The 16,462-nt window shown below is 36.8% G+C and overlaps 1 protein-coding gene across 1 annotated transcript in view; it reads right to left on the reverse strand.

Moving 5' to 3' along the window:
- Nucleotides 1-16,462, reverse strand: part of DCX-EMAP (Doublecortin-domain-containing echinoderm-microtubule-associated protein) — a 32,259-nt gene that overhangs the window by 3,091 nt on the left and 12,706 nt on the right. Inside the window, exons 4-15 of the mRNA XM_089698960.1 lie at nt 16,316-16,443; nt 15,588-15,712; nt 12,867-13,005; nt 11,866-12,015; nt 10,379-10,550; nt 8,936-9,031; nt 5,528-5,665; nt 4,961-5,092; nt 4,569-4,697; nt 4,079-4,207; nt 3,418-3,546; nt 1,597-1,759 (exon numbers count right to left, since the gene is read on the reverse strand). Of these exons, the coding sequence (XP_089555086.1) occupies nt 1,597-1,759; nt 3,418-3,546; nt 4,079-4,207; nt 4,569-4,697; nt 4,961-5,092; nt 5,528-5,665; nt 8,936-9,031; nt 10,379-10,550; nt 11,866-12,015; nt 12,867-13,005; nt 15,588-15,712; nt 16,316-16,443 (1,630 nt within the window). The remainder of the gene's footprint in view (nt 1-1,596; nt 1,760-3,417; nt 3,547-4,078; nt 4,208-4,568; nt 4,698-4,960; nt 5,093-5,527; nt 5,666-8,935; nt 9,032-10,378; nt 10,551-11,865; nt 12,016-12,866; nt 13,006-15,587; nt 15,713-16,315; nt 16,444-16,462) is intronic.

Genomic DNA, 16,462 nt, shown 5'->3' on the forward strand with positions numbered 1-16,462 from the left:
TCGTTTTGTACACTGCCTGATGATCTCCCATCCAAACCAACTTTTGAAAGAGGTATAGAGGAGATTCAAACTTAATAATATCGAAAAGGAACGAGGCGAAATGGAGTCGTCGTCGATTTTCCATATTTAACACACAGGCTTTGTTTAAAAATGGCGTAATGTGCTCCCGTGGAGGAATGTTCCAACAGAACCGGGCACATGCGTTTTGAACGCGCTGTATTGCTCGCTTCGTTCGCTTCAAAATCCGCCTACCATATACCACATCCATGTAATTAAATTTAGATAGGACAAGGCTGTCACAAAGTCTATTATTGAATGTGTATCACGTTGTCTATCTGTTCTGCACGTTATAACACTGTATCAGCGTATACCCACCGGTGTTGTACTGCAAGCAGTTGAGCGGCGAGCCGCACACGCGCACGGTGCACACGGGCGCGCCCGCGTCCGCGTTGTGCACGACCAGGTGCCCCTCCGCGTTATACCCACCGGTGTTGTACTGCAAGCAGTTGAGCGGCGAGCCGCACACGCGCACGGTGCACACGGGCGCGCCCGCGTCCGCGTTGTGCACGACCAGGTGCCCCTCCGCGTTATACCCACCGGTGTTGTACTGCAAGCAGTTGAGCGGCGAGCCGCACACGCGCACGGTGCACACGGGCGCGCCCGCGTCCGCGTTGTGCACGACCAGGTGCCCCTCCGCGTTATACCCACCGGTGTTGTACTGCAAGCAGTTGAGCGGCGAGCCGCACACGCGCACGGTGCACACGGGCGCGCCCGCGTCCGCGTTGTGCACGACCAGGTGCCCCTCCGCGTTATACCCACCGGTGTTGTACTGCAAGCAGTTGAGCGGCGAGCCGCACACGCGCACGGTGCACACGGGCGCGCCCGCGTCCGCGTTGTGCACGACCAGGTGCCCCTCCGCGTTATACCCACCGGTGTTGTACTGCAAGCAGTTGAGCGGCGAGCCGCACACGCGCACGGTGCACACGGGCGCGCCCGCGTCCGCGTTGTGCACGACCAGGTGCCCCTCCGCGTTATACCCACCGGTGTTGTACTGCAAGCAGTTGAGCGGCGAGCCGCACACGCGCACGGTGCACACGGGCGCGCCCGCGTCCGCGTTGTGCACGACCAGGTGCCCCTCCGCGTTATACCCACCGGTGTTGTACTGCAAGCAGTTGAGCGGCGAGCCGCACACGCGCACGGTGCACACGGGCGCGCCCGCGTCCGCGTTGTGCACGACCAGGTGCCCCTCCGCGTTATACCCACCGGTGTTGTACTGCAAGCAGTTGAGCGGCGAGCCGCACACGCGCACGGTGCACACGGGCGCGCCCGCGTCCGCGTTGTGCACGACCAGGTGCCCCTCCGCGTTATACCCACCGGTGTTGTACTGCAAGCAGTTGAGCGGCGAGCCGCACACGCGCACGGTGCACACGGGCGCGCCCGCGTCCGCGTTGTGCACGACCAGGTGCCCCTCCGCGTTATACCCACCGGTGTTGTACTGCAAGCAGTTGAGCGGCGAGCCGCACACGCGCACGGTGCACACGGGCGCGCCCGCGTCCGCGTTGTGCACGACCAGGTGCCCCTCCGCGTTATACCCACCGGTGTTGTACTGCAAGCAGTTGAGCGGCGAGCCGCACACGCGCACGGTGCACACGGGCGCGCCCGCGTCCGCGTTGTGCACGACCAGGTGCCCCTCCGCACTGCCCGCAGCCAGGGCCGCGCCGCTCGGGTGCCAGCTCAGCGACACGCATTCGTACCCAACCTGGACGTTATATCGCTTATAATTACACATAAATACACATAGTAGAATACAAAAATGGTCTATAGTATAACTCGATAAACATGTAACTTTCCAATGGTTAAAGAATTTCGTAAATCTGCCGAGTGGTTTATGTGTTAAATTGTCACAAACAAAAACTCTTTCCTCTAGAATAACTTCTCGATCCGGCTCCGCCGGAAACAAAAGGTTAAAAAGCTCCGAAATAGAAAATATTATAGTCTATAACACTCAGTAATGTGGGATCTTTCAATTAGTGAAAAAACAATTCTTCCGAAGCAACTATGCCAACCGAATGCCTACATCTCGTGCAGAAACAATTATAACACTATTATCTATGGCTACGGCGCCGCAACGTCGCGTCAGCCACTCGTCACGGGTTTGTCGTGCGGCGCTCGCCTCTACATGTCACCATGGAGTAAGTAGTACTACGTACATGTAATTTTTTTTTCTAAGATAGTACGCGCTTCCCTAGAAGGTACCTGTTCACTCTACGCTTGAAGACCCCCATATTGTACTCGTCGGGAAACACAGATTCAGGAAGCATGTCAAAATAAAGACATGTGTGACATAACAAGTCATAAACTAGATCCATGTATTGTATGTATTTTAATTCATATGAAATACCCCCCCCCCCATCCCCATTGAAAAAGCGATGGAAATTATACTTTCTACAACGTGCTTACTTACGCCAGGCCTGTGTATATCCACGTGTAGGTATTTTTTTTTAAACATACCTACAGGCGATGGCCATTGCGCACGGGCTAAGCTGGCCAAGGTTGCCGCAAGCGAAAAAAGACACACGCTCGCGTACTATTTGGTCGACCACGTTCGACTTTCTCGATAATTTCAAGATGGACACAAAACAAAAAAAAAAAAAAACAAAAAGATACTGTGCAGTATTTAATTGTTTAAATACAGATCGTGATCAAAATTTAACTTTTTTGGTTTCCTAAAGACAGGTAAAATCTACTTTGATTGGATAACATTATGTTCGTATTTGATCAAAATCGGTTAAGAAACATCCATATTAGAAATTCCTGCCTAGTGCCTACCCTCTAAGTGAGGTGGCGTGATTTTATGCCTATGTATTATTCTGGTCTTCAGCTACATACATACAAAATTTCAACGTAATCGGTTTATAATATTAGTAGGATTACATATGTCAAAAGAGATCAGTTAAGTAATAAATTAATTTACTAGTGAGGTAACAATGATGCAATTTTTATGTTTCGTCCGAAACATAAACAATTCCAGATATTTTTACACACACATGCAACCCTAGACCGCGACATATATAACTTATTATGAACCGTTCTCCCGTGAATTAAGGCCTATATTCCCTCAAAAAGAATTTGATAGGTTTGTAAATGAACACGTGCTCGACTGGAACGCGAAGCTAAATTAAATCCTATTGTTTATCAGATTGAGTACATATTTCTTTTAAAACCATTGCGAAGAAAAGCTTCTGTAGCTAGCTACTTATAGTAACTAGTTATTTTTCTGTGCTTATGCGTTCAAGAAGAGAAAGCAAAAAAATAGATTTTTAATCAAAATCCATCCACCGACATATTATGGGAAACTGAGACAAAAGAGATTTAGAGAAGGCAGTTAAATACGAGTTAACACAATTATATAATTACCTGTGTAGCAAACATAAGCTTATGTCCTTTCCACAAGGCGATGTTTTTGTCATGTCCGGCTGTTGCAAACATTTCGTCATCAGGGTGAACCGCTACACCCATTAGTGATTTGTAATGGCCGAAAACCACCTAAAAATATTTCACATTAAATGCTAATATAATGGTAAAGATAGCTAGTTTATTTTATTTAGGGCTGATTTTTCAATCCTTGGTTAAAATTATTCGTCGAATAATGTATAAAACTAACATTTTAAAAACGTATTCTAATTGCCCGTATTTGACAGTTTACGTGACATTTTAATATTATCGTGTAATACTTTATTGGACGGATAAGTTTTATCCAAGCATTGCAAAATCGGCCCTTAGTCTACAACGTTTTGAAGAGACCAATTGTGTATCTAATGTTGCTTTAATATGAATGTCAACCTATTGGTTGACATTCATATTTGTTATTACAAATCATAACTTCAGTCCAATTTACATCCTATGTGAAAATTTAGTACTTTTTAGGTATAATGTTTAGTGCAGAATACAGTTTAATTTGGAAAAATAGCATAGGTACCTCTTTTTACCATACCATTTTTTAATGGAACAAAAATCTTTACAATTTGTATTTTTATTTACAATCAATTTTTTTTTTGTTTTAAATGTAATAGCTTACTTGGTTAAACCGCCTTTGCAAAGAACCTTCCATGATATTGTTCCTTGTTGTCCCCACATAGAGGTTACCGTCATTTCTTCCCGGTCTTTGAGGGTAGATGGTACGAACACCTCCTGCTGAGTCGGGGAGCTAAAAACCAATAATAATTTTGTTAAAATGATTTCAATTTAAAAGACGTGTCAAAAGTGAAACTTCCTTGGCAAAATTCGAAGATACCATAATCGACACCACTCCATGACGTGACGATATTGCCATGACGCAACCTTGAAATTTTACTCTCAGCGTGCCTAAAGAAGTTTCACTTCGAAAGAAACACGCAAACGATAAACAAAAACACTAAAATCCAAATCAACAAGAGCAACATTCAGATGAATTTATATAAATTTTTGCAGAGAAAATTTCTTAAAGGAATATTACAACATGAGGTAATTTTTAAATAGAAAAGATAATTGTAAATCAATTGTTACTTAAATAAACTAGATTTCTATACCTTTGTCTCCGTTATTCTCTTATAGTTTTGTAACGAATCCCAAGCTGCAATCTTTCTGTCTCTTTCACCCCCGGATATCAGAGTTCCTTCAGAAAGCATGATCAGTGAACTAATTCCTTTTATGTGAGCCTAAAACACAACTTTAGTAAAAAAGGAGTTTAAATGAAAAGTTTTTTATATCATTTCAGTTTTCCTATTTTAATTAACAAGTAAAATAATGATATTATATTCATTTGCGATCTAACTTTAACTGTAAGAGTCAAATATTTACTATGTGGATCATTCCTCATCCGAAAAAAATAATGTTTTTTTTAAATATTATAAAATAATGTCATATCATATAATTAAATTTTACAAAATAATATGAGAAGTTCATAAAAATATTTATTTACCTCAAATTCCATACGAACAAAATAAGCTCCATCGCTATCTACACTGTAAATGGTGATGAAGCCGTCGCTGTCAGCTGTGACCACGTCGCCATCTTGTTCGAATTGTAGTGCAGTCACGTGGGTTCGAGATGGCTGAAATTTAAGCGATTTTATAATATTCACATTGGTAAAAGTCCTACTATCTTTTCCTTAAATCTGATTTTATTCGAAAGCTTCTATTTACACTAAATATAGTTATGTTTCATTGTAAGATACTACTATTAAATAGGTTAATATTTAACCAGAAAGAAATAGTAAAGAAAAATAGATGAAAAATTCAATAGGGTTTGTTCAATTCTATGTTCTAGCTTACGAAGATTTTTCTGGAATTTAGTTGATGTTCTTGATGATTCCTTTATACTAGTTGAAGTACTTCTTGAGGAAGGCAGTTGATATCCTTTATGATATCTCTAGACTAGTTGAAGTTTTCCTAATTGTTGAAGAAGAGACCACAATTTCAATAGATATTTAACTACCTATTGCAAAGGTGGTATCTTTAAGCTAATACACTTTTCAATTTATACTCACAGGTTTTATAATATCAGTTCGTTCGAAGAATCCATCTTTGCGCCGATTCCAAAATGCGAGGTGTCCTTTACCATGCGTGATGAGCAAGTTATCGTCGAGAGGGTGGAAAGCCGCTCCTGTAAGCTCTTCTTGAAGTGTCTGTAAAGAAGATGCTGATGATTCACGTAGAAATATTGGCGAAATATAATGCGCGAAAAAACAAAATATAAAGCGGGTAGTTTTGAAGACATTTACATGATGACATTCCAAAGAGTAAACTAATTTGTGCATATCACTGAAGTAAGTCAAGATATTGACAGGATAGACTTCTCGTTTTAATTTTTTAACCTTACTATCTCCCAAAAAGCTCCCAGAGAAACAAAAGAAATTGTGGTTGTTACTTGACACAGGACACTGAATATAGGTATCATTTTCGTGAATTCATGATAAAAAGTACAATGCTTTTTCATTTAAAGTTCATGACTGTCCAGCTTTTATTTCGTTAAAAAAAAAAATTTCCCACTTATGTTTTAGGACAACCTTCGATGGATAGTTTAAATTTGTATTTTCCTAAAGTGTTTTCCGAAACCGTTACTAACTAGTTTTTTTTAACTAAGGACAATAATATCTCGTCTATAAGTTGACACATCACGTGATCAAACGAAAGTGCATAACATGGCGACAATCGCAAGCTCAATCTAAGTTTACGGTGAACCTTGAGACTTACAAGGTTTTTGATCACGTCATTGTTTGTTATTTATTTGGAAATAAATCATAGAATGTTGATAGGAATGCATTGTATAATTTCGTGATATCGCTAAATATAAGCTATTATTTTATCGTAATGGTAAAATAATATTACATATCATTGAAATGGGCGTGTGTCGCTTATCATCTGGTTACATATCTGTGAAAGTGCATTGCTATAAAAATAGATTGGAACAATAATCGAGAACATTACATTACACGTATTATGTACTAGCGGTCCGCCCCGGCTTCGCCCGTGGTACATATTTCGCAATAAAAGGTAGCCTATGTTCTTTCTCAGGGTCTAAAGATTATCTGTGCCAAATTTCATCAAAATCGGTCCAGAAAACCATACTTACATACATACATAATTACAAACCTTTCCTCTTTATAATATATATGGGTGATTATACAAAAATGGGGTAACTCGATGTCATCAGCCAATTTAAACAAAGTCTTATTATATTTTATTCAATTAACAATCTATTTTAAAACAATGAAGCGTCCTTTATTTGGTCACTCAATTTCACTTCTTTATTTAAAATATAAATGAATAAAAATAATAAATTAATACCTCAAACGTCAGTACTTTGGCATGTCACAACTCCGAAAACCAACAATCAAGTGACTATCGTTTAAACATTATCATCGATTTAAGAAAACTTACTAATTCACTACAATCTTTGATGTACATAGTATTATATACTACAACTTTCATAACGCAATGTTTTCCATTTTATTTAAAAAATAAAATTAAACTTTGTCATCGTTTTCACTAGTCAGTCCGTTGTGTGTTTTTTAAATTCGAAATTCTCGCTAAATATCACCAAGTCGAGGTCAAATCCCTGTCTAAGTATTAATGTTGGTAATGAAGTTACTTGTGCACCGCATATTTTGACGGCCGTCATAACTGTACCAGCGCTAGGGTTGTGTTTGTCCTCTAAAATCTTGCTGCGCCAGTCAACATTTCAGTCCTATGGTGAGTCGTTATTTTATTGTTAATCCGATTTTTATTTTCATTTATAAATGGTTAACTATGATTTGTAAAAATATAGTTTGTTGATATCAGAAATTAGGCAAAAAAACCTAATTTGTGATTATAACCTCATATTAAGTCCCTTTTCATCAATCCGCTGGCATCAGTCCTTTGTCAGATATCGCGCCAGAGGACTGACGCGGCCCCATAGTACTGATGATTCTATCATTTTTGAGAACTTTTATCTTGATTGCTATTGGTATAAGCATTTCTATATTATATTTCAGTTAAAAACATCATGCGCCACGCTAAAAGAAACTGAATTTGACTAGGGAAGAAACATTTAAAAAAGAGTAGCAAAGAAAAGAGCTATTGAAACAAACTACTAATAATTTTATTAAAAAGATCTTATTTTCTGTTAATTATTGATTTTGATGCTTTCAGGGCATAGCTTTTTATATTTATCAGATAAATACGTATACGTATAATACTGTGAAGTAAAATTACCTCAAAATAACATAAAAGTTAATTAATATACTTAATAACATTATAAAAATGTCAAGGGGCTCTTATGAAAACTCAGATGAGACTTTCATTCGAGCTTTTGGTTTTTAATTTTATAATAATTAGTACTTTTAACATAAATATTGGTAGATTTTTAGGGCTCCGAACCTCAAAATGAAAAAACAGAACCCTTATAGGATCACTTTGTGGTCCGTTTGTCTGTTAAGACGTTTTTTTGGAACGCGTGGAGGTATCAATCTGAAATTTATATTGGATACTCAAGATTAAGAACCCTTGGGGCTGTAAAAAAATCAAACTTATAACGCAACGCAATCAAAAGATACCTACATCCGTTAATACTGCAAATTTCCACAAAATTCAATATTCGCAAGGGAATAAAAAAACACACAGGATGCTTGCCGTGTATACAGTCTACTATAGTTTACTTCTACTCGGTAAATAGCAACGTCTTATAACACAGATAAAGGAAAAATTGCTAAAAGTGTAAATTTTAAGTTACAAACATAACAAAAAATAGGTTTGTTAAGAGTCCAACTCGCACTTGGCCGTTTTTTTGTTTCTATTGTTTGTGAATTACTTAAAATATCAAGTAAAACTAATTCAAAGTAGTAAAAGTTAAGTAAGAGAGTAAGAATATTCACGTTGCGTTAAATGTCAGAAGGCTGTTTTGAAAATTGAGAGATTGTTTTTCCCAGTATCACATATTATTAATTATCATTTTTAAACATGTTAAGTACGTAAAAGACATGTGCCATTATTAAAACAGAGATTTGTAGTAATTTTCATTGAATTTCTTTAAGAATATTACAAGTTATAGTTTTTTATCAGTACCATGTTAGCCTCGTCAGTCCCCTGGAGGCCAAATCCAGAAAATTTAAAATATCTCACAATCTATTTAAAAAAGTGGCTGGCCCGATTTGGAACAATATATTCATTAGATTAGCTATCATATACACCCTAATTTGTAACAATCTGATATAAAAAATATAGTAAACAAAATATCCTCAAAAGTTACCCCATTTTTGTATAATGACCCATATATATATATATTTTATATCCTATTTTATTCCTGCCAGAAATTTTATTTAAGCGCAATCGTGAGTGTCCATATAGGCATAGATAAAGGCTAAAAAGTTATATTTTGAGACAAAAATGAATGCGTATTTAATGTGAATACTTACAGCAACTTTTCCGAGCAAGTGTCCCCACTGCCACTGCCACACAGACAGTATGCTTTCCCGCCCGCTGTCTACCGCCATTACGTAACTGCCTCCGTTCTAAAAGAAAAGGAATTTTGTACGTTTGACGAGTAGACATAATAAATCAAAATTCCGGATAATATAAGAGAGAAATACATAAAAAATATGAGATACTAGATTTCCGCCCGCGGCTTCGCCCGCGTTTGCAAAGGAAAACCCGCATAGTTCCCGTTCCCGTGGGATTTCCGGGATAAAAACTATCCTATGTGTTAATCCAAGTTACCCTCTATATGTGTGCTAAATTTCATTGTAATCGGTTCAGTAGTTTTTACGTGAAAGAGTAACAAACATCCATACATCCATACATCCATACAAACTTTCGCCTTTATAATATGTATTAGATTAGATCTGCATGTATATTTGAAAGAAAGTTCTGTTAATTACATGAGTTATAATTTGGTTTGTTGGATTTCTGCTTGCACGTTAGCTAAATATATTAATAGGCATGACGAAAGATTTTGAAATCCTCTTCCATAATGTGTGTATACGTTTACTATACAAGAAAAACCCTATATTTAGGTAATATACTTAAATTTAACGAAGATAAAAGCCATTTTTCTAAAAATATTTATTAACTGTGCCAAAACAGCTCGCAGGTGTCATGGCGTAGGCGTGACGTCACTCTTTAGTAAATACGTAATTATTTGTACGCATTGCGAAGAAAATTAAAAAAATATTTATTTAATATGTGTTATAGAAACGAATTTCAAAGTTTATAAGTGGTGTGCAGTATTGCAGTGTGAATCCACATAAAAATAATGCTCAAAAATGTGTTAGTAATTATTTCAAGCGAGAAAATAATAAGAAATGATTGTATAAAGTTGGCGCGGAGAACCCCGAACCGTGTATTCGTGAATTCGCAATTATATTTCTGTTCTGAGTCGATAAAGCATACGTGAAACAATAGAAAATAAATAAAAATGCGTATTCTCAACATATTCATAACAACAAAACACATCTGACGTGAGTTGTTTACTTAAGCGTGACGTCACGCGTGTTTTAGTCAAAATGGCCAACTGCAGAATTTCAATGTTTTAATTTATTGATAATCTCATTAATCTTAATGTTTTTAAGATTTCTAAGTCACTATATTTAATTTATTTATTATACATTTCCCCTTAAAAACACTAATACGATCATTCATGGATACTGTCGTCATGCCTATTGCTATAACGTAGCTAAGGGTCGGTCACACTGGGAGCTATAACACTCACGAGCTGCGAGAAGGCGACAGCAGCGACGCCCGCCTCGAACTCGGCCATGCCGAACACGTGGAGCGTCTGTAGCGTGTCCGTGCTCCAGATGCGCTATACTTGTGGCTATAGCACTGCAAGGGTCGGTCACACTGGGAGCTATAACACTCACGAGCTGCGAGAAGGCGACAGCAGCGACGCCCGCCTCGAACTCGGCCATGCCGAACACGTGGAGCGTCTGTAGCGTGTCCGTGCTCCAGATGCGCACGTGCGCTTGTGCGCGTCGCCCGCGGCCTGCTCGCTGACCGCTCGCTACTAGCTCGCGCGAGGGGTGGAGTTCCATACTAAGTGTCAAAGAGAATTTGTATTAGCATCGACACAATATGATAATGTACAAAGTTTGAAAGGCCAGTATAATTTTATATTTTTGGCATTCAAATGCTTTATAAATATAATTTTATAATAAAATTTAAAATTCAACAAAAAGTTCATGTTCCATCGATTCATATTTCAATGATTCATTTTTCAATGATTACATCATTGAAAAATGTTTCGTATTGGTTGAGATAGTTGTTAATTATCTCAATAGATGGCGCGCGGTGGTCCCTTAGACCAGGGATGTAACGGAGGTAGTTTTATCGGAACCGAAATCGGAATCGGAGTTTTCAAATTTGGTTTATCGGAATCGGAATCGAAATCGGAATCGAAATCGGAGGCAGGGTCAGTTTGTTTAAAGACAAATAAAACATGATTTATAGTCAATTCTTTTCATTTTTATTTTTTATTATAAAATATAAAATAAAAAACAACTGTGAAAAAAAATTGGCATAATTCCAAATGAACAAAAGATAAAATTAATGAATTTAAAGTTTAATTAAAATTAAAACCCAAAGTAGCGTGTTACATTTGGTGACATTACAATAAATGAATAATAGCTAAAGCAAATTAAATCAAAATGGACTCCAAAAGTAATGTATTGTACTTTATGAACAAAAGCTTTGATGCTTTGTAACAACTAACAAGTGAAAAAATAATTGATGATAGAGTGCACGTAGTGGGGGTCGGGGGATTCCCCGCGCGACATGTATGAACCTGTTCGGTACAGGCCGTCGCACGCCGCCCGCTTTGTTTCGTTCGACCTCCGATTAACATCCGATACAAAAGTATCGGAACCGAAGTCGGAACCGAAAGTGTAATAATAATCGGAAGTTCCGACTTAACGGAACCGGAATCGAAGCTCCGTTACATCTCTGCCTTAGACACATAAAACTGAAAAGAATAGAATAAATTCGATCGCTCTGGCGGGTCACGGGGGGCCGAGTTGGTCAAGCGTCCGCCCCGGATTGGCGTGAAAGGATGCGGGTTCGAGTCCCGCCTCGTGATCGAATTTTTTCTATTCTTTATAAATTTACAGTCCTGTATAGTATAGGAGAGAACTATTACCGTTCTCATGCAGGGTGGGATAGACAAAGCAAAAATTTAGACAATCGATATCTAAATAGAAATAATGCATTTTATTTTTTCGAAAAATAGATTCGATTCCTGAAAGGAGAACAATTTTTTTAATAAAAGCAGTTTAGTCGCAAAATAAATAACATCGTTAAAATTATGAAAATACACTTTTAAACATAAAAACGAAAATTATAATCAAAATCTCACCACATAATATCTTCAGTGTGACCAATATAGTGCCTCTGTGAGTCCTCATCCCGATCATACATAACAGCCACTGCAGCTACGTAATACAGTAGTTCACCCGTGGGAAGCACCCAGAGGTTCTTACGGGAATCTGACCCTCGGTAGCCATAACTGTATTAAAATAAATAAATTAAGTAGTTGATTTCCTCATCAAACGTTGTCCAAATTTGTGAAACACGTTTAGATTAAATAGCTGTTAAGTTTTTTTTTTTCATTTTACGGGCAAATTTTGTAAGAACTTTTCGCTTAAGATCCTTCTCCAAAAATAGTTGGCGAAATCAGTCCTTCTTATCCTTTTGCATAAGATTCTTTTCCAGTAGTTTATGCGTGATGCGTCATGCGGTACCAAGGGAAATAGGGTTTTACTTTAATCTTAACAATAATAATTTATAGGTATTGAGTTGTTCTCGTACTTATTACAGCCCCAGGGAATAAAGCTATTTTTATTTCAGTTATCTATATGACACATACTTACGTGTCCATTAAAAATAAGTAAATAATAATTAATTTATGGTAAAAACCTTCAACATAATTTAGGCTTCCTAATAAAATTCGGAACTCACATTGAAAGGAAGAAAATTTACTTTACTTCCGTCGAAAATAATTTCATATGAATTTGCGTTTACGTCACACATTCCAAAGTGCAACTGCTGCCAAGTCTTTAGTTTCCAAGTAAGCTTTTTTGTGCTAAATCCGAACATGCTAAATGTGTATTAAATTTTGTTGAAATAATAACTGCCGAACTCAGAAAGTATGAAGCAATAGTATAGAAATATTTTAATATGAAAAAATTCTACCAATCCTAACTTAGAATTAAGAATTAATGCCTACTATAGTATGAAATAAGGTCTATATTTATTCGGTAAATCTAATACAACGTTTTTAATGTTTAATGAATTATTAATGAAAAATTTTCAGCACTAAATAAATAACACAACAATTAATATTGAAATTCTACTTACACCCAGTCTAACTGCATTTTCTTATCGGGTGGAGAGTTATCTATAGGAGGATGGTGTATGGGCGGATAGAAAGTTCGTCGTAAACCACGGATCGTCACTCGCATTGGTTCTTCTTTCAATACTTCCAAGAGGGTGTAGTCTAAAATATATAGTTTTCATAATGCTTGTAACAGAGGTATAAGTATTTCAGATCACTGGTAAGATACCTATACATGACTTTGTTCAGGTTATAATACTATTTAAACCTTATTAGCACTAGCTTTCCACCCGCAGCTTCGACCATGTCATTTCAGGGAAATTCCCATCATCATTTCAGTTTAACCGCAGTAAAAAGTAGACTATCCGACTTTTCAGAATAATCATACTATAAAATCGCTGTGTTGCGACATGAAAGAAAGATAAATTAACAAAAAAAGACGGGTTGCACTCCGGGAGTGCCGGCAGAAGTGAAAACTTGATTATTGAAGTGAAACTTCTTTATCGGGGGTGGACAAAAATTTTGTGAGACATTTTTTGCGTTACGCCGCGCGCGTTACATTTTTTGCGTTACGCCGCGCGCGTTACATTTTTGCGTTACGCCGTACTCGTGACATTTTTTTTCTTATCCCTACCACGCGTGATTCGACGTATACTTTCTCCAGCGGAGTAGGGATATCGTATCGTTTTAACGTACGTCCTACCACTTTACTTGACCGTTTTTCTATTGCACTCGTATTTATTTCCAACGCTCTATGGTGACGTGATAATATTATATTAAAGTGATCAGCACAATCAAAGTGTTTATTTTAATTATTCTAATTCCAGTGAATTTAAAAAAAAAGTAAGTAATTACATATCTTTTTCTAATACTTAGGTGTAATTATGGTATTTATTTTTCTAAGTTATTTAAAATTAACCTCACTTTTTGATTGTATTTTTCAATTTTTTCAATTTTATTATAATATGTATAGATAATATGTATAGATACACTAGCACGTGGGTGGAATTATGTATAAATTTTTTCTAATACTTGAATGTTATTGTGGTATATTTATTTTTCTAATTCTAAAATATTTACAGTTATTCTCAGTTTATGATTGAATTTTTTAAAACACCAACACGTGGGCGTGATCATGTTATTTATTTTTCAAGTTATTTAAGCTTAACCTCTGTCGTAATATGTATATATTATGTACTATGTGCGTCATTAATTTCTGACTGTTTCGAGATTTGGTGCAAAATAAAACAGTGTGTAAATAAAATTAAACAATTGAGTAAAAGTATAATTTCATAGATAACACGTTGAGAAGTTCCCTGTATAAATATATATACATATCTTGTATAAATACATACATAATATGCCTATAGATCTTTACTCAATTGTTTTATTTTATTGATTTTTTACAAATTTTATTTACACACTATTTTATTTTGCACCAAATTTCGAAACAGTCAGAAATTAATGACGCACATATTATATATACGTTTTAATAGAATATTTTTTATTTTACAACCTTTACAACTTGATCATTAGGAATTTATTAGGTACCTCTATTGTTCGAACAAAAATAAGTTACCGACTTTAAGAACGTGCCGACAATGTAAGTACACTATTGTTTCTTAGAAAACATTTTAGGAGTATACGATAATAAATCTATGAGTCACGTAAACACGTGTTTGCTTGATTGGTGTCAGGTGTTCAATTATAATTTTATGAATTCAAAATTTATAAGAATAAACCTCAAACTCTCTGTCCAATCAAAATCCGCCTAAGTCGAAATCCTTTATAAGCGTATATATGTAGCGACGAGCGTGTGACTAACGTATTTCTTTAATATTGTATATAGTAAATTATTTTTTGAAAAATAAGGACATAAAGAAGTTTCACTTCTTACGTGTGTACTCTAGTACACGCACACATTTTTAACGTTGAGCATGTTTGATATTTTGGAATGGTATCCGTCTTACGCTTTTTCGATCAGGTCACGTGTCCTGACGCGAGTTTAAGATTTTATCCCCATTATTAAAAGTGCTCAACGCCGCTAAAGAAGTTTTCACTTCAAAAACACACTTTAAGTAAGTATATAAAAACCACTATTTATGTCGATAGCCAATACTGGTAAAGTATGACATGTCAGGGACTAATCAGACACAGCGCGTCTGTCACGCAAATGGGCGGTGACGATTCTAATAAGAACCTCCCATAAAATTTATATCGTGTGAAATTGTTATCGAAAGACTAAACTAAATTCTAGCATTTCGTGGAAATAAGAATTATTACGACAAAAATCAAATTATTTGGAAATTAAGGTAATACTTATAAACTGAAAACATAAAGGTAGATATGAATCAGATTCTTAGAATCTCTAACTACTATAATTTCGAATAATAAGTCCTCTCAACTAAACAATATTATAGAATAACACGCACTAATAAACAATGTAGATGAGCACGAGGTACATCTAGAATATCTAAAGGCAAAACAATTATTCACAAAAAATAATAAAAAAATGTGTGCGTGACCTTATTTTTCAAAAAATAATTTACTATATGCAACTTTACAGAAATACGTCGAATCACGCGTGGTAGGGATAAGAAAAAGATGGCGCGTAACGGAAAAATGTCACGCGTAACAAAAAATGTTACACTAAATTTTTTTCCAACCCCGATAAAGAAGTTTCACTTCAATAATAAATAAACAAATAGTCAGAATTAAAACAAATAAAAAATAATCAATCAGACCAGAATTCCGGATAATTTCTCCCTCAGGCGCATACAGTACGCGTGGTCTGCTTTTGCTTCGAGCGCGTCTCCCGCGCGTGTCGTCTGATATCGGGATCGCTGCTACGTTCGCCCTTGAACGGGATCTAGAGTATAAAATATAATTTATAAGAAAAGTGCAGTTAAGAGCTCGTAGAAACTTTAATAATTTAATGGCTTAGTGCTATTGTACAAGTACCTACTGGCTTAGTAGAGCAACTGGTCTTACTGTGCTTCATCGAAATTGATCAAGATTGTTAACAGGACGTTGGTATATGATAAAAGCATATAATAATGTGTAGTACCTACGGTATAAATTATGTTGTGATATAATATGACAAAATAAAAAAAAATATCTACGCAAAGTATTCTCCAAAAAAAAAAACAATATTTATTAATATGCATGTGAGTTTCTAAATCATCAATTGACGTCACAACTGCTTAAACATTCTACGTTAACTAACTAGTCATCAACGCAATACAAAGAAAAATAAATCTATACTAATATTATAAAGCTGAAGAGTTTGTTTGTTTGTTTGTTTGAACGCGCTAATCTCAGGAACTACTGGTCCAATTTGAAAAATTCTTTCGGTGTTAGATAGCTCATTTATCGAGGAAGGCTATAGGCTATATATCATCACGCTACGACCAACAGGAGAGGAGCCACGGGGGTGAAACCGCGCGGAGCAGCTAGTTATATTATATAGTACCGTCGTATCGGTGATTCTATAGGCAGAGCTGCTACTCCAGGACTCAGAGCAGGTGGAACCATCACATTCCCCAAGTAGAATGTTTCCACGTCAGCGAACTCGTTTCGGAGTTGGGAGAAACTTCGTACCTATTGTAGAACATTTAAT

The sequence above is a fragment of the Colias philodice genome, chromosome 9, assembly GCF_061535455.1.
Source record: "Colias philodice isolate Cphi_HAF_F1 chromosome 9, ilColPhil1 Martin Lab GWU primary, whole genome shotgun sequence".
In the NCBI taxonomy this organism is placed as follows: domain Eukaryota; kingdom Metazoa; phylum Arthropoda; class Insecta; order Lepidoptera; family Pieridae; genus Colias; species Colias philodice.